General features: G+C 46.7%; 1 protein-coding gene across 1 annotated transcript in view; it reads right to left on the minus strand.

Moving 5' to 3' along the window:
• The window catches only part of LOC133346896 (FERM domain-containing protein 6-like), a 58734-nt gene extending 42399 nt beyond the window's left edge, over positions 1-16335 (minus strand). Inside the window, exons 1-2 of the mRNA XM_061558726.1 lie at positions 16272-16335; positions 15510-15517 (exon numbers count right to left, since the gene is read on the minus strand). Of these exons, the coding sequence (XP_061414710.1) occupies positions 15510-15517; positions 16272-16335 (72 nt within the window). The remainder of the gene's footprint in view (positions 1-15509; positions 15518-16271) is intronic.
• Positions 16336-18202: the final 1867 nt, after the last annotated feature.

The raw sequence follows: 18202 nt of genomic DNA on the forward strand, positions 1-18202 counted from the left end.
GACACAAGCGCCGTGGTGACATCGCCACCACTCAGTGGCGAACGGCGGTAGTTGTTTTTTGTTGTGAGTGGGTGCCAAAGAATATTAAAATAATTTTGTTAAAAGTAATGCGCAGCAGACCTGGAGTCAATTACAATTATAAATGTGTCAACTTTAACAATGTGCAACCACAACGTAATTGTACTTTTAGATAACAATACTCCTGTGTTTGTAATTATATTTAACCCGAGGTCTGATGTAAATTGGTAAGCACACTCCGCTCTGAAGCAAGCGAGCCGAGTTTGATTACAGGCCATGGCCACAGGCCACAGCGCCATGACCTGGAATCAATCTGATCCGGTGCGAGACATTGTCCCTTCACCAATCCACATGATCCGTTGATCAGTGTGGTAACGTATGGTCGAACAAGTCCCATGACAATTACGGTGCGTTAAGCCTTTATGCAGTCACAAAGGGCTGAAATTGTTTTATATTTATTTAATTAGAACAGTGCGTACAATGATAAATTAATGCATGCATTTTAAGAGGGGGTTATCTCTTTATGTCAGAGTCACATTCGCCATTTCCAGTCACACGGTGACAAACAGAAAATATAAGTTACAGAGTGAAATATCAGCTTCAGTATTTTATATAAACAAGCAACCATCATTTCGACTCTAACATATTACAAAATTTGCAACTCAACCATCGTTCAAATGCAAGGCAACACAACATTCATATTGCAAGGTCTTTCAGTTCACACTTCTCTACCAAAATACTGGTCAAAACTATGATTTACCCCCTCCAATTTGATGGACTGTCATCATTCTGGAATACAATTCAATTAATGACTATATAATTTTTAACATTTTTACTGCCTTGTATATCTTGTTTTTTTGCTTGTTTCATTTGTGTAGTTTTCCACTCCATTTGCACAGGTGGAACAGTCAAAGCGTGATTTGCACAGCAACTGCGTGTATATTCAATAGTTAAACCTTACACGCTGTAAAATTTGATTTCGAGCAAATATTCCATGCATTGTACATGACCGCTAATTACACATCGACTTTATCCTAATAATTTAGTCTTTTGTCAATCTACTATTGGTGGAAGGCCTTCCCATGCCGTTTTAGTCATAGGGGCGCTATATATATATGAATTAAGTAAACACTAAGCAGCGATTAAACCGGCCCGTATGTATGAAGAAACTGACATTGTCTTCAACTCACAATGATCCTCCTTGTTGTGGCATAATGTGGCGGGGTCCCTGGTTTTCATTGAGCTGTCACTCCAGCGAAACGTGACCCCTCTATTAACCTGCCTCTCGGCCACCCTCTGAGTCGCACACACTCAGCTTGTCACGTTCCCAAACATGGCCAGATATTCCGCGTAAACAACATTTCATGTAGGAACACATTACTGGGGGGGAAAAAAACACATTCTCAGTTGACAGAAAATGCCCTTTTCCACAGACTGGACTTCGTCTCATTGCCCGAACTCCTCCAGGGGAGTGCAGAATGGATTTCACAAGGGTCGCCAATTTTACCCACGTAGCCGAGGAACGGGGACCTTGTTAGTTGCAGAACGATGCGCCGACTCATGATAAATTCATCGAATTGTGTGATTTTTCGATTCGTGAAAATGTATGCAAATACTACTGTTATACGCAAAAGGATAATGTTCCATGCAGGCTAATTGAGCAAGCACAACTGTACAAACGAGATTGAAATAAATGAGACGATACAAACACGACGGTCATACAAGACAAGCAGGGAATCAATTATTGAACGGAATCACAACCCCAAACCATGACAACTCATAGGATCAATGGGGGGGGGGGGGGCGTTGGGGGTTGTATGATGACACGCCTAGCTATTGTGGAGCGTTGCAATGACAGAACGTAGCACACGAGGCTGTGACGAGTTCCATGTTGGAGTGAGGCCTCACCAACACTCCCGAGTCCCAGTTGGTGTCTGACGCTGTGGCCCAGTCCTGGGGAGAATGCAATGCCATGGTATGCGTCCAATTTGTTGTGCTGCCCCAAATTAATACAGCAGTTGACATTATAAGCTGCCATTCTCATTTGACCACGAGCTAACACGTTCCTGAAGATTCTACAAATTCACGCAGCCCTAAATGAGCCAATGAACATCAATTTCGTATAAATTTTAATATTGGTTGGAGTGTACAGTGTTGTAATAATTCATAGGGGTGTAACGATGCATCGATTCTTCAATATAAATTCTCAAGCTTACAGTACACCCATTACACCTGTGATGCACGAACATTCGCGTGCTATATTTAATGGTTTTATAATGACCCTAGAGGCGGTTACATTTACCGCAATGTTTAAAATAAACTATCCATGAATCGTGGCAAGTTATTACATTCCGATGGGGGTAATGTTATGATGTTGAACTATATTTAAACCATCATTATTGCGTCATCCAGTTTAAGCGCTATTAAAGTTTACCACCCCACCACGACCAGGATTTGACATGTTTCAGTTTACGGTATTTTGTGACACCCACATTCCGGTTTAATCATCCCAGCTGCAACCTTGATAAGATGCTCGAATTGGCATGTCCGAAGCCGAACAACACGCCACGCGCTTCCCAGCAGCATTGCCATGCAATGTGTGTACAATTAATGTGGCTATTGTAGGGGAGCCGAGTAAGCAGGTTCATCGCCATTCCCCTTAACTACAGAAAAGCTTCATTCGATACTCGGAAACGTGACCCTGCGTGACACGGCGCTACGCGACACCACAACTCGCCACACATTATACCTCGTCCATTAACTTACTCCGCCTACCTCATTAAAGGTTCGATGTGGGAACCATCGCCACTGGGGAGACAAAGGTGGACGGGCGTGGTGCTGGCCACCCACCTCCTCGTGTACCGTGCCGGCCTTCATAGGCGCTAGCTAACAGCACTTGCCCAAACAATCTGTTAAGGCTAAACGTGGGGACCTTTATCTTTGTTTAATGTACGTACAACACACACAAAGTAATCTTTACGCACTTTCATTCCATTTACCTCAGGCCACCACGTGCGATTTGCAAAAGTCTGCAAAATCACTCGGGCTACGAAGCATTTATTGGATACCGAGGTTGATGCCTCATCGGCCCAACCCACGTGGATGCCTCCTGGGTTAGAACACAAAATAAAAAAACACCAACAACGAAATAAGTCACTCCAGGCTGCTGCAGACCCTTGACCTGTCGGACGTGGGTGGCTATCCGTCATAAGCTTTTATTTTTGTATTGCACTGTCCACTCAAGCATGGCCATTTGCAGGTAAACGCACCACGGAACGTTGGCCATTGTTTGGATTTCCACTCAATAGGCAGCGGGCTCGTGGTGTTGTTGCTGTTTAGGGAAAGGCCCCAGTCAGATCGCACACCAGGCGGACCTGGAGATTTACGAGGAGGTCCTCTGCCCGTGCCACGTGCGTGACACACATGAAAATCGGTGAGGCCTTTCACGTGATACACGTACAAAACACGGCCCTAGAATATCACACCACGATTGTCATGATAGCAAACACCGCTATCATATACTGGAGGATCTGATGAGCTAAAAGTTATTGTTCACAGATGTCCATTAGCGGCGGGATTAGAACGTTACAACAGAACAACAACACGATACGAGTACAAAGTATAGGAAAAAGTAAACAAATCACTTTTAAAATATACAAATAAAACGAAACTATTTATTTCTTACTCTTTGGTTCTTTCGGTAAAGTCACATAGGTAGAAAAAATAATAGATCACGACGTTTCGATCGCAACACAAGCGACCGTCTTACCAGATAAAAGCCCACTGAGCTTTCAACAATTAACATATTAATATTTAAGTACAGAAAACAATATGAATGTAAATATATGGTTAGTGATCTCGGAGCAGAGTTCGATTCCTGGCTATGGCTAACATCAGTGGGGATATCTGAACTGATTCTGGGCGACTCCCCTCCCCCCCCTTCATCAACCCGTGGTGAAGTATGGTCAATCAACCCCGGCAGTCCACCATCAAGCAGTGGTTTGGCAAAACGGTTGTGAATCACGATGACATCTGCGTGCGTGCGTGCGTGCGAACGTTTCAAGCGACGACTCCAGAGCAGAGAGTGGCAGAGGCCAGGTTCAGAGTTTAGAATGTGGATTCTCCATGATAGAGGGGGTCATTTTGGGTTAGATCGCGTCAATATAAATGTGCCGTTAAACCCGCCACCACCCGACACAGCCAATTAGTAGTATTTATAGTATTGGTCGCAAAAGCCTACGTGTTAGAATCTGGATTGTAGCCTCCAGTTTATTTCCCTGACAATTTATTGTTAATCCTGCACAGATTTAACAGGTGATACGCTGCAGCAGAGTTGGAACTCTGTGTCCGCCTCGCTCTTTAATAAATTGTGATTAAATTCAAGTTAAGTACTGTACTGTGCTGTATTGTGCTGCATTGTAGCGCCTCGCGTGGCTGCAGGTTTCACATGAACTATGATTATTTAACAAATGGATATAAATCACATTATTGTTACAAGTAATTCGATGGTCGTATCGTGAGCAAAGGAATCGATATAACCGTGTGAAACGGTGCAAGTGGCTGTATCCCCATACTTTGTAGCAAGTGAAAATCAACTACAATAACGTAGTTTATTTAACTGGCCACGAGCCCATTAATTCGAATGATCTATTTTGCAAAGGATAATTGTTATTACATTACATATATCGCTATTGTACAAATAAATACTGTATATGATTGCCAGTATTTTTGTTAAAAAAGGGAACATATAAAGTTACCACTGCCAGACTAATTATCTTCATTCAATACAACTGGGAACATAAACCATCAATAAAATAAGACCTACTTTGGAGCAAAACATCCTTAAACTTGATTAATCTCTTTTATGGCAGCATTTCGTGCTGTCGTGAAACTCGCAAGGACTTGTGACGTCACACGCAGGTCTGTGGTCAGGTGAAGGCGCAGCCCCTGCAATGTCTCGCTCTCGCCACTGCTGGCAGGAGGGCCTCCTCCGCTCGAGGGAATAACGCAGAGCCCCAGCGAGGACATATTTAGTCGACTATTTCACGCCGGCCAGACGTCTTGTAAGTACCCACACTTTACCCCACCACGTCCGGCCTGCCGATCGACTAACTGTGGAGAGCCCAGTGATAATTAACGACAACGAAACTATTTTTTTATTTTACCAGGTAAGATCCACTGAGCTATTTTGCTGTTTTTCAGAAGCGACCTGCCCACAAATGATAGCTCAACGGAGTGGGTTGTCATTTGAACATTTATTGCAGTCAAATCATCTAAACGCATGTTTCTAAATGTGGAGGTGAAAAACCGGAGGACCCAGAGACAAATCCACGCGACCACGGGGAGAGAGACACGCAAACTCCAAACATACAGCAGGCGTTAGGGTCTGGATCGAAGCCCTCCTGCATACCAGGCGAGGGAGATTACACCTCCTAGCCACCGCTGCGCTCCTTGCTAGGTGGACAGAGGCTGTGGTAGGTAGGGAAGGATTTATGAAAAACTTGCTCCATTACCATTGTTGTGCTTGGGCAAATTTTGCCAAAGACACCCTTACGCCATCTGCTGGCTTCCTTTGAAAAAATGGAAGTAACGGCTTGAGAACAAAAAAAATCAAGGCGGCCAAATGGAACGACCGGGGTTGGCTTGCGTTGAATCGAAGGTGACGCCCTTCAAAAAGATATGCATCACCAAAGCAAAATACAGCTTTATTGTAAATACATATATTTATTTAGTTAAATATAACAATCCTTTCCAAATCCAGCAGCGACTGTAAAGCACTTTTAATGCCAATAATGATTAAACCACGTATTACATTCGGGATCGCTTTAACCTTTAAACAGCATAATCCATAATGCACTATTTTTTTTAATGATTTTCATTTTGCTAAATAAATACTCTTATATAAAAATACAAATACCTAATCTTCAAAGTATAACGGAGAAAGCAACAATGTTAAAGGAGGCTTATGGCTCACGCTCCCCATGCAGCGTGGAGAGGATTTTCGCGTTGCCCGGAGATGATTTTGTCAAAGGCAGAGCGGAGAGAGAGAGGGAGGGAGGGATTCAAGTGAGAGGGGAAACTCGGGAGTGAATATCCAATGTACACACAGACACACCTATAAGACTGTTGTGGCGCGTGCCCCCCCCCCCCCAATGATCCGATCGAAATCCCTAATTTCGAGCGGATCATCGGGGTTTCTTAGTAATACATCGGCATTTTGCGACCCTCACTGCCACTGTGTAGCATCTTATTATGTCAGAGACTCTTTGAGATGATAGAAGAGTCTGAGTCCATAATGGGCAATAAGTAACGGCAAAGCGGTTATAAGTGACTCAGAATTGTGCGCAGTTGCGTATACAGCACACGACTTCCCTGAAGACATTCACCTTCAGCGAGCGCGATGCCGATCACACACGGCTCGAATTCGATCCTCGATCGATGGCTGCGCCATCGCCGCACACGCGTCGAATAATTAATAAGTAAGGGACAAGTACTTACTTACTAACAACTATCATTTTTCATTGTTGGGGGGGTTGCCCCCTCTACCTGAAAATCCTGGCTTCGCCATTTGTGGCACGTGCTGTTAGTGAGCACCTATGAAATCCGGCACGGCACAAGACGAGGTGGGTGGCCAATAGCACCCCGGCCGCCTTTGTCTCCCCAGTTCCGATGTTTACACACAGCACCGTGTACGCATTTAAGGGCGAGTCAACACGAGCGAAGAGACATCGTCGCCGATTGTTCAGGGAAGAGCGAGTGCGCTTGGGCAGTGCGCGTCACTCGAATGGATGATGGCCCGTGGTCGAGACTAACGACGGAATCGCCATCCAAAGGAGCGAACACGCTCGAGAGAGATTGTCCGCCAAAGAAGATGGGAGCAATGCGATGCGTTCGTGGATTTTGTGCGTTGCGTCAACCTCGAAGGAATGGCGATGGCTTTTGAAAAGTCGTCAACTAGCAGTGGGTAAATCACGGCCGACGACGATGACGACGATGGCGATGGTGATGAATTGCACGCGATGAGATTCCTCCGCGTGCGAACAGGTGGCCCCGTCGCTGGGCTCAGGCAGGCTTAACGCCCCTCGGCTAACCGGGGGATCTTGGCCGCACGCTCGCTCGTGGGGGTGGGGGGTCGTGTGCGCAGGGAGGGTTGGTGGTGGGGGGTGGTGGGGGCACGAATTCCAGCGGTGCCCACGCCTCCAACCCAGCCGACAGGTGCGTCGGATTAGGGGCTGTCGGGAGCGCAGCGGTAGTGGCGGGGAGAAGAGGGAGGTGGGGATGGAAACGCGCGGTGGGCGAGAGGCTGGGCGGTGGTGGTTGGAGGGGGGGCACGTGATTACGCACAGCAGGGAAAGTGGGGAACACAAAGAAATGGATAAGAGCGCAGGATAAGGGGGGCCCACAGCTGGAACCCGGCTCTGAACGGGGAGCGTCAACACGGAGAGGCCTTTGACTGGCCACGTGTCCCCTTATTTGGTAAAGATGTCACATCAAATGATCCCCCAGTGTGATCTAACAAAAAACCAAACCGCTCCTGGGTTTGAAAAGAATATGAAAACAAAACTCAGCAGCTCGCCATCCCTGACCAACTGTGCAACTCCGATTAGCACAGTTGGCTACGTACGGTGCAAAAGAAGTTAAACGTACAACCATGCTTGCTGTTGAGGGTGTAACGATGCATGGATCCATCTCGTATTGTCATCTTAAGCTCACGTATTTTAATGGGATCGTGTGATCAGCTGTGGCCGCTACATTCACCACGATGGCCTCACTGCACACGAGCCGATACCATTGCTCCATCTCCACAGGGAACGTCCACTCAGGCGTGTTCCTCTCCTTTGGCTGCCATTCCATCATCAGTCTCAACCTATCAATAGGCATGTTATTAGTTCATGCAATATCATTCTCACTATTCCATCCGTTTTTTTGTAATCATTTATAATTAAATACAGTTTCTGGAATGTTTATTTTCAATTGTTTAAGAACCGTGACGTTAAAAAAATCTAAATTAAATCAAACATAAACAATTATATTCGTAAGAAAACACAAACACGCGCGAGAGAGATGTCTGGTAATCCCGAGATCTCAGATACGGCACCGCCACTGGCAAACCAGAGCGCATTCTTGCATCGCCACACAAAAAAAAGTGTGGTCTGCTTTTGTCAAAGCTGCGTAAACTAGGGGGGATTCATTTGCTAACCACTCCAACACCCACGTGCTGTAAATCTCAAGACTCTTAAATCTTGACTTAAAGCTTTCGTGACTGCAGGAATTCATATGCTTTGGGTCTTTCGGGAAAGTTATTTTTATTAATTTGAACCTATCTACGTGACTTTACAGAAAGACCCAAAGAATCTCAAGACTTTTCGATTTAAAGCTTTCGTGACTGCAGGGATTCATCTTCTTGGTTCTTTCGGAAAAGTCACGTAGAAGGGACCTGTTCTTCACCTAAGGACGGCTGCTTGCGTTGTGGCCGAAACGTCGTGAGAATTATTTTATTATGTTTTATTTTTATTATTTTATATTTCCCTTCTACGTGACTTTACCTAAAGAACCAAGCAGATGAATCTCAAGACTCTTGTATATTTTGGGTCACACATTACGCCTACTGCGAAGACGTTGTCTTTGGCTCTCGACCGACCGCCGATTCGTCTCGTTTGTAAGTTTCTACAACAACAACAAAAAAACTCATCAACCATTTCCTCGACACATTAAGCACTCCCGATGATTATTATCGCACAACAGAAACTTATTAATCCACCAGAAATGCGGGCAGACGTCGCGACCTCTCTCCACGTGCGCAAGCCCTTGCCTCTGCTACAGCGGGCAGCAGGGGGCGGCACCGCGATGGGAAAGTGACCTGAGCCGTGAGTGAGCATGAGAGACACGCAAAGACCCCCCCCCATCACACACCACCCCGCCCCTCCCCCCCTAAAGGGGACCTTTTGCTTATTCCATGGACTCAAAACGGTGAAGCAAGAGGCTTCTTCTTCTTGGTTCTTTCGGTAAAGTCACGTGAAGACCAGGTCTGTCGGGGAGACAGCGACCAGGTCTTCACCTGAGGACGGCTGCTTGCGTTGTGGCCGAAACGTCGTGAGAATTATTTTATTATGTTTTATTTTTATTATTTTATTATTTCCATTCTACGTGACTTTACCGAAAGAACCAAGAAGATGAATCCCTGCAGTCACGAAAGCTTTAAATCGAAATTCAAGAGGCTTCTGTTTCACCGACTACGATGTGATCAATCGAAACGGCGACCTCTGTGGGCCCGATGTTGCCAACCGTTACACCACGGCGCTGCAGTTGAAAACAATGGGGCAGGTTTTGTAAATACTCCACCCGGCAATATATAAACTAAACTAGTAGCCCACGGAGCTAGACAGCTCTTTTTCAGAAGCGACTTGGCCACAAATTATAGCTCAACGAAGTGCCTTATCGTGTGGAAATGTATCGCAGCCAATTACTCTCAACGCGTGTTTCTGAACGTGGAGGGGAAAAACCCGAGGACCCGGAGAAAAATCCACGCGACCACAGGGAGAACACGCAGACTCCAAAAATATAGATATGGGCATGCCACATTTAGTCTATTGGCAGGCCGCGTGTGGTGGGGTAAAGCGGGGGTACTCACACCTCTTTGAAGACGTATGGTGAGAGTGGAAGAGTAGGCCAAAACACCCGCTACGTGGAGGCTCCCTCTGGCAGCAATGACGTGAGTGTAGTTGTGACTATTACTGTTACTATTATTAGAAGGTCTGCTGACATTGCCATCATCATGGGCCATGGTCTACTGCTGGATCAAGGCTTCTCCAAGAACATCACCATCTGATTTCATTGCTCCATCTCCATGGTGGATGTTTTCTCAGGCACGTGATCTCTTTTCCACTGGCATTAAATTGTATTTTGCCAACATGTTGTAAAAGAGCAGCCGTAGCAGAGAATGAGTGAGGTGCATGCCAGAATACCCGTGGCAAAGGGGCTTTAGGTATAGATGATTTGGTAAAATGAGATTACGAAAAATTCCTGTTGTTAATACACGCTACATTTCTGCTTTAACTCAGCAAAAGCAACATATTTTTAAAAAGTGGAAAACAGTGGCAGGTGTGTAATACTTTGGAAAAACTTGGGTCTTACATTTTTCCCTGCTCTTAAACTCATATATACTAAGACAGCTGACAAAAGCAAGATAGTGTCCAGTGTGCATTAAAAATACAAATGTTGCACATTCGTCAACTTCACTGCATCTGTTTTTTTGCAAAGACACGCATGGTGGCTTCATATTATTCAAGTCCCAGATGTATTCCCCTGGCCTGCATGTCAACAGCACGGAGGCTTATGGAGGCCCTTAGATCTGCTTAGTGTCTCGTCCTTGGATGATTAGTAGAACAGTAACAATAGCTTGTGTGTGTGTGCTCAGCAAAGCCGAGTCTTTATTAAGCCATGCTTGTCCCTGTACTGGAGCTGATATTCCCAGTAAACACTCTGTAAATCATTACGTTTGTCCAAGTCGTTTGGGGTTTTTTCTTCTTTGGCAAATCTGTTTTTGTTTTTCTTCTTTCATCTTTTTGCTGCAGATTTTATATTTAGGGTGCCACTGCTTCTGATCTCGAGGCCTGACCCTAAAATTATTGCAAGTGAGGTTGGGACTGTGCAAACAACCACAGCTGCTGTCATCCTTCCTTCAAGAGATGTTTGTCTCCAAAAACATGGCTATATCATTTACGATTCACCCACTGTTGATCTCCTCCACTGCTCGTTTCATGTTTTTTTTTTATTCCCCTCTCCTCCCTTTTCGCTTCTGAAGTTCAAAGCTCACTTGACCTGTGACCCAGCACCTTTCCCATGAGCCCCTGGCGAAAGACCGCGGTCAGCGGCACACGTTTGAAGGCCGGCAACGTCAAAAGGCCTCTCAAAATTAGCGGAGAGAGCTCCCCGACCTCACTCCACCGTCTAGGCCCATGGGCCTTCTGCTCCGTAACCTTTCCGCTGACACTAACGAGGAAAGGCGCTTTGGTGTCGTCGGGCATTTTGCGGCAGAGGCCGCACAAGGAAATCATTTACGGGCGGGAGATGCAATGGGTCTTTTGTAAATCCTCCAAGTAAGTCTCAGATAAAGGGATAACAAACTGATGACATTTGAAAAGAATAATCCGATTCATATTTCCAAAAACCACACTCGATTTTCGAGCGTTTGAAAGCCAACTGGATAAGGCAGTCGATACAATACGAATATATCAGAAGTGTCTTTGTTCCACGTGCACATAAGGAGGGCAGGTTATATGCGGCTCATGGACACGTAAGGGAAAGAGTGGTGGAGCAATGGTTAACACACTGCGCTACGAGGCTGGCCACCTGCGTTCGATTCCTGGTGGCAAATGTTGAATTGAAACCATTCAGGCAGGCCAACCGCCCTCAGCCAGCACTGACCAGCGTGGTGAAGTATGCCAAAACAACCCACATGAACAACATTACACGGGGAGGCCTATTTTCATCAGTGGATTGACAAAGTACACTTACAGCTAGGCACCCGCAGAGTAACGCACCACCACAATTGTAATTTTTCCGCCAAGTAAAATGTCAGTCATGCTTCAACAGCTCTATGCTTGTTGGAATTTTTTTTGTTAAACCATATTAACTGCCAATTGGAAACACATGCCAAGAATTGTTGAAAGTGATTTTCCCTAACCGAGCTAATTTATTTGTTTGACTTAATGAATCGGGACTACAAAGGGCGGCGATTTGATAGACTCATTCATGTTAAAGTGGCTGGATGTGGTTATTAAATTAGCCGTGCTGGCAACAAGACGCGCCGTGATTAGGACTGGAAGGAAGGTAACTGGAACACTTGCCTAGCGCAAATGAGGCATTAACAACAGTGGCAGACTTTGGCGAATTTCAAATGTTAGGCCAATTACACAATAGCGCGTAGCCAAGTAAGTTAAGGGTCACAGACTATCATTGCTGGTTCGGCTAATTCTAGTGTTTGATGCACGATCCCTGCTTAATTCACTAACCGACGATTAATAATGTCGATTCACGTATACGATATTTATCTCGCAGTGACGGGCTTCATAAAGCGTGTGAAATTAACCAATATGACCCAAGCACAAACCTCATCGGGACAACCTCCGTTGTCCCGTGAGAGCAATCGACGGCCATGATCTATACAACCGTCGGATTAAGGGCCCTGCCCACACCATCGCCATCCTGCACGACCTTGCAACACCCCAATCCGATTCCCTCAAGCAACGGGAATTGATCTCAGCGCTCCATCTCCGCGATGGTCGTCCTCCCTGGCGTGTTCTCTCCATGCACGCCGCACCATCGTTAGTCACGACCACCAACGGACATCGTCCGTTCCAGTGACGCGTTCTGCCCAATACCTATTTTACTTTATTGTTGAATTACTATCATTTTATTAATCAAGAGCCCGGTGCAAAGCACAATCGATGGAGAGAAGAAGGAGGGGGGGGGTACAGATATTCCGTGGACGAAAATCCCGGGTCGAGATGCCCTCGGGGCAGGAGAAAGGGAAGGTGGTGGAGCTCACTGCCCCGCTACTCACGTCTTTACTTCTCAGTCAACGTGACCATGTCTCCGAATTTGCGATCCCCGATCCGCGCGTTCCTCTCTTTCTCTGCCTTTCACGTAAAATTCATGAGCGTGCTCTAACCTCTCCGTTCTCCTTTGCGCGCCTTGTTTTTGTGTTTTTGTTGTTGTTGTTGTTGTCCTTTGAATGTGTCGGCATCCGCGTCTCCCGGATCCGTACGTCGCCACATCGCGCGACCCGACCGAAACGCGCTCTTGAATCGGGCACGTCGGCGCGCGCTGTCGCCCATCGCGATCAAGTTCACCCTTGCCGGACGAAATCCATTCGCCGTGAAGGCGACCGCGGGTCACGCCACCTCCGTGGGAGGGGAATGCGTTTTAGGACGCGGCGGCGAGGTCAGGCCTCGCTAGACGGAGCGAGGAGCCTGCTCTGGCGCTGACCCTGCCGCTTCATTGTCTGGGGCCGCCGCTGGGTCGGCTGGCGCCCCCAGGCACAGACTTAAGGGGCTGCTGCATTCCCCATTCACTTGAAAATTGCATCAATTGGCGCTGGGCTGGAGCAGTGCCCCTCCTTGTTTGGCGCCTTGTGCGGTCAAGTGCTAAGCCGTTGCCCAATTTTGTCCCTCCACCAGTGTGTGTGTGTGTGCTTTTCGTAGACGCTTACACAGCAGAGACGGGTACACACCGTTCCGCCGTGCAGCCATGCGGGCTGCTGGAGGCAAGTATTGTGCGCGAGCTTTTATTTGACGCCAGCATCGCGCAACAAAGGAGTTGGTGTGGCCAGAACCACGCCCGAGGGTCTTTGCCTCCCCAGCGTTGATGCTGAACATGCAGCACAAGGTACTACTCATTTATGGCCGAATCAGCTTAGGGGAGGTCCAGGGCAGGTTCAGATACCAATTGCTACTGATGTTATCATCGGCTAGAAATTGAATCTCGGTCGCCAGGTTCATAGCGCAGAGCATTGCCCACTAATACCACACGCGCACACACACGGACAAAGATCTCCCTCTGTGGACCACAATAGGCTGTTAGGGCAAATATTGTGAGTGAGCACAATCACATACACACACACTCGCACACGTACGCACACAGACACACTCATACACGTGTGCACACACGCACACCAGGCCTGCAGGCAAGCAGAGATCTGCACGGTTGGGCTAAATTCAATTTCATGGCAGTTTAAACATTCTGGGCAACATTTATTACCACTGAAAATTGGGGTAAAATTATATTTAAGGTAAACCTCCTGTTTTCACCTGGATTTAACTGTAGCCTCCTAATGTGGACGATACATACAGAGAGGGCACACATCACTGCCTCTCCAAATCAGGATTCACACACCACTGTTTTTTGTACTAAGTTCATGATTCAAGCATCCAGAACCTGCTTGCTTCAACGAAAGGCTCAAAGATTGCAACGACAACAGCCACCGTTCACCACTAAATGACAGTGACGTCACCACTTTCCTTGTGCCAGGCTAGGTGCACTTTTAGGCCCCGTGAAGCGTCGAAGGTTCTCGGGCAAGAGGTCACTCAGGTGTCATGGGTTAACTGATACGACTGGCAAATTGCACCACCTATGCTCCCGTCTGCCAAGAATACTGCACACAAAGACACGTACATACACACACGCGCGTGCGCGCATCTCCACATTTGTAATTTCATTGCAAAGAATTGGGAAAAGCCGTTTACTCACCCACAATACCTGTCATAAACATCCCAGCACAATAAACATACTAGCACAAAACATACAAATTATTATACGGTAAAAAATAGTGATAAGAAATCAAATGTCAACAGAAAATTATAAAATAATAGAATAGTTTCTTGGCCATTTGCGTTGTTCCACGCTTGGAGTTGTTTGACCATACTTCACCACACTGATCAGTGTGGGTTGGTGTAGGAGTGCCCAGGATTTAGTTCATATATCTCTCACCGCTGACTTTAGCTGTGGCCGGGAATTGAACTCAGGTCACCAGGTTCATAGTGCAGTGCTCGAACCAATAACCACTGCCACATTTCTCCATCCCAATAAATGTTTGTGAACTGCTGACTTTACTGCACAGCTAGAATTTCACCATCGAAAACCATGTCATTAGCAGACAAAGGGACTTTTATTGAAAGGCTTGGTAAAATATATAACCTAAACTATAAGCACTGGAAAAATGTAATGCAAAAAACATTTTTTTTTATTCCTTCAATGTTGTGGAGATAAAACAAATTTAAATGCAAAACATGCAGCGACTATAACCCAATTAGAATATGTCTACTCAGCAATGGACTGCAGGGCAGCTTGAAAGGGTGACATTCGCGAACTCCCCATGTGCCTCTGCTTATATCCACAATCACAACAACTGTTCCCGATCTCGCCAGACAGGCCGTCGTAATGTATGCACGTTGCACGAAAACCAAAGGGATCAACAGATAGCACTGTGAGTTGTCGGGAGGGTTTTTGTCTTCTAAAGCATTTTCTCCCGGGTCATTTTCAGTTTCAATTTTACAAACTATATCGCAGGAGGAGGAATACGTTCAATCGATTCAGATAACGTACAGGGAGAAACGTTATCAAGGGCTGCAACACGCGTTGAGTTACAATGTGCTTCGATTTCAAACGGGGTCATGAATACAAAGTCAACCCCCAGGGCTTCTTTTTTGTGTTTAGCCCTGAACACCAAAGATCGTTTTGAAGCTTCATCCAAAATTGACTCTGGCCTCATCACCCTCGTGAACCCCATCGCAGCTGAATGCTGCCCACGAGACATTACGGCCGTTTTCTCGTGATTTACAGAAACTGAGGGAGCCTCCCCCTCTACCCCCCCCCCACCCCCGGGAAGTGGACAGGACCGCCTAATTTCATTGGTGCGCCACACCATCAATTAACCGGTGGCCAAAGCCCTCTCTCCCGGTCTCAACCCCCACCCCACACCCGCCACTTGCCTCCTTTTCTCCACACAAAACACCCAACAACAGTTAGGGCACAGTTCACGGGGCCAGAGATGAGGTGCGATGCAGGGGAGGATCAAGAGGTGACAAAGCGACCAATTCATAGCCACGGCATTTCTGTTCTTAGGCTGGTGGGTGGGAAATCTTGGCCTCCTATCCCTCGCAGTTACGTTTCTGCTGGCTCAGAGCTAATTATGCCATCAATCTCGAGGAGCAGCGACTCGTGACTTGTGACCCACAATCCAAGCCACGGACAAACCCAGCCTCCCCACGCCCCTCCGCACAATCTCCACTCTCTCCCCCACGCCTTGTACACCACTCGCAGTCTCGCGCCCCTCCCTCCAACAATCGCCGCCTTTTGCCTGCAACACATGCCTACTACCCTCAACCACCCAGCACGTTGTCCCAAGACCACTGGTCCCAAAGCGCCACCTCTCTATCCCCTCTCGCGCACGCACAGACGGCAAGTCAGGCTGCGGGGAATCATTAGGCACACGTGGCCAGGGGACACATCTCCCCCACTAGCTTTGCGAGTCTGACTCAATCGATCAACCAGGTTGCACACGATGACAACATAGCGCCCTGTTTTGGTGTGGTGGTTTATTTTGGTTACATCACTGTCATGCTGGAAAGTTCTCCAGAGATATACATTTCGGGTTGGTGGTGATTTCCCGAAGGCGTCGCAAAACCGTCTTTAACTTTCAGTGACAAGCTATCGGACTTTTGGAGAACCTCCTAAGGGTTTCAATCTGGCACCGTCTCCGATCCAGAAGACGTTGAGCATGGGCATCACCGAAGTGGGCCCTGGTCGCTCGGACATCGGAGCAATGAGCTGGCACCGCTGATATTATAGGTTTCCTTCCGGACAGCCAACCTTTGCCAAGTGTAATTGGTGTTAGCCCAGTTATCCATTGACTACACAGGCACAAAAAAATCATCACGTTATTTTTTTATTTGGCAAAATTCCAGCACTGAAAATGTTAAATATTGTTGGGAAAGTGTAGCTCCTCCTGTGTAAAGGTTGCTTAAACTTTTCAGAACGATTGGCTGTGTACGGTGCGAAAGAAGTTCAACATACAACAAAATATCGTCTGCACATTCTCTCACACGCGATGGCACCGACTGCTCTGGAGGATGTATGAATATTTTTTGCATTGTCTCATGACATGATGCCAATAGCACAGTTGGAATAAATTTGGGAAAATACCAAGAGCGTATCCTGTTTTGCCCGATGTACGCGTTCAAGTCCATGCACAATGGTGAAGGCCGACACAAGGAATAGAAAAGAACGAGACCTGCGCTCGGCCGAAACCATTTTACGTAACACCACGTGGCGGAGGGCCATTCATGATGCCCTCTTAATATTACAAATACAGCCACCGTCTACATTGGCCATCTTATAGTCTACAGGCATTACACGTTTGAAAAATGGTATTTCCCATGCACGTACAGGTTTCCCTTGTTTTATGCGGGTGCGGTTTGTCCGATTTCGGATATAATGCAGCTAAAGTATGCAAAATTCGCTACATTATGCTGTTTGAATTCACTTGTGTCATGTGTGTGTACCGTGTGTGTACTGTGCGTGTGTCCTGTGTGTGTACCGTGTGTGTGTACTGTGCGTGTGTCCTGTGTGTGTACTGTGCGTGTGTCCTGTGTGTATACCGTGTGTGTGCGCTGTGTATGTACTGTGTGTGTGTGTAGTGTGTGTGCTGTGTGTACTGTGTGTGTACTGTGTGTACTGTGTGTTTACTGTGTGTGTATAGTGTGTGTGTGTCCTGTGTGTGTATCGTGTGCACTGTGTGCACTGTGTGTGTACTGTGTGTAGTGTGCTGTGTGCGCTACTCGGCAGGCAGCCGTCTCCTCGTGGTGTTTCGCTTTGTGTGCCCCTTTTTGGGAACGCATCTACTACCACTACTACCGCTTTGTGTGCATAACGACACATACGTTTGGCTCATGTGTGAGGTTGGTAGGTAGGTGATCTTTATTTACAGCCAGGCGAGAGCTCATGGGGACAAGCACATATACACAAAACCTAGAATAATAACGTAGAATAATAATGTTTCAAGGAAAACCCGGGTCACAAAAGCAATACAGCTCACACGTGACAAGCCTTTGTAAATAAACTGCCAGATGAAGGCCGCTCTCTACACCATACTAGTCGCGAGGGTTGTTTGACCACACTTCGCCACACTGATCGCTGCTGGATGGTAAAAGCGAGGCCCTCTGAAACGGTCCTACTATCATTTCTCACGACTGTTCCAGTCCAGGCTCAAGAGCTTCATTTTTTACGCTGCCTATGAGCGACTGCCTTTATCTCTATTAAATAATTGTCTGTCGTTTCTGAGTCTTGAAATATGGTTGCATTTCGACGCCGCATGAATAAAAAACTGCGGTGGAATGTATTTGTCACCACCGCCGGGAATCGAACTCAGGCGGCCAGGTTCACAGTGCAGGGCATCAACCACTGCGCCATCATCGCTTCACGTATGACTAAGGGCGAACACAAACGTAGTAAACTGGCATAGAGATTAGAAAATACCTTGATTTGTACAAGATTGAAAATATGAAAAAGCAATAATGCAATTTAGTAAGTCACATAACCGCCCTGACCAATGAACCACGTGCAGTATCTCTGTGTACGGTGTAGTTCTCATGTTCTACAGCAGTTCACCAATATGACCTTTTCA

Source organism: Lethenteron reissneri, chromosome 25 (genome assembly GCF_015708825.2).
Source record: "Lethenteron reissneri isolate LAM-NWPU_2019-01 chromosome 25, ASM1570882v1, whole genome shotgun sequence".
Classification (NCBI taxonomy): Eukaryota; Metazoa; Chordata; class Hyperoartia; order Petromyzontiformes; family Petromyzontidae; genus Lethenteron; species Lethenteron reissneri.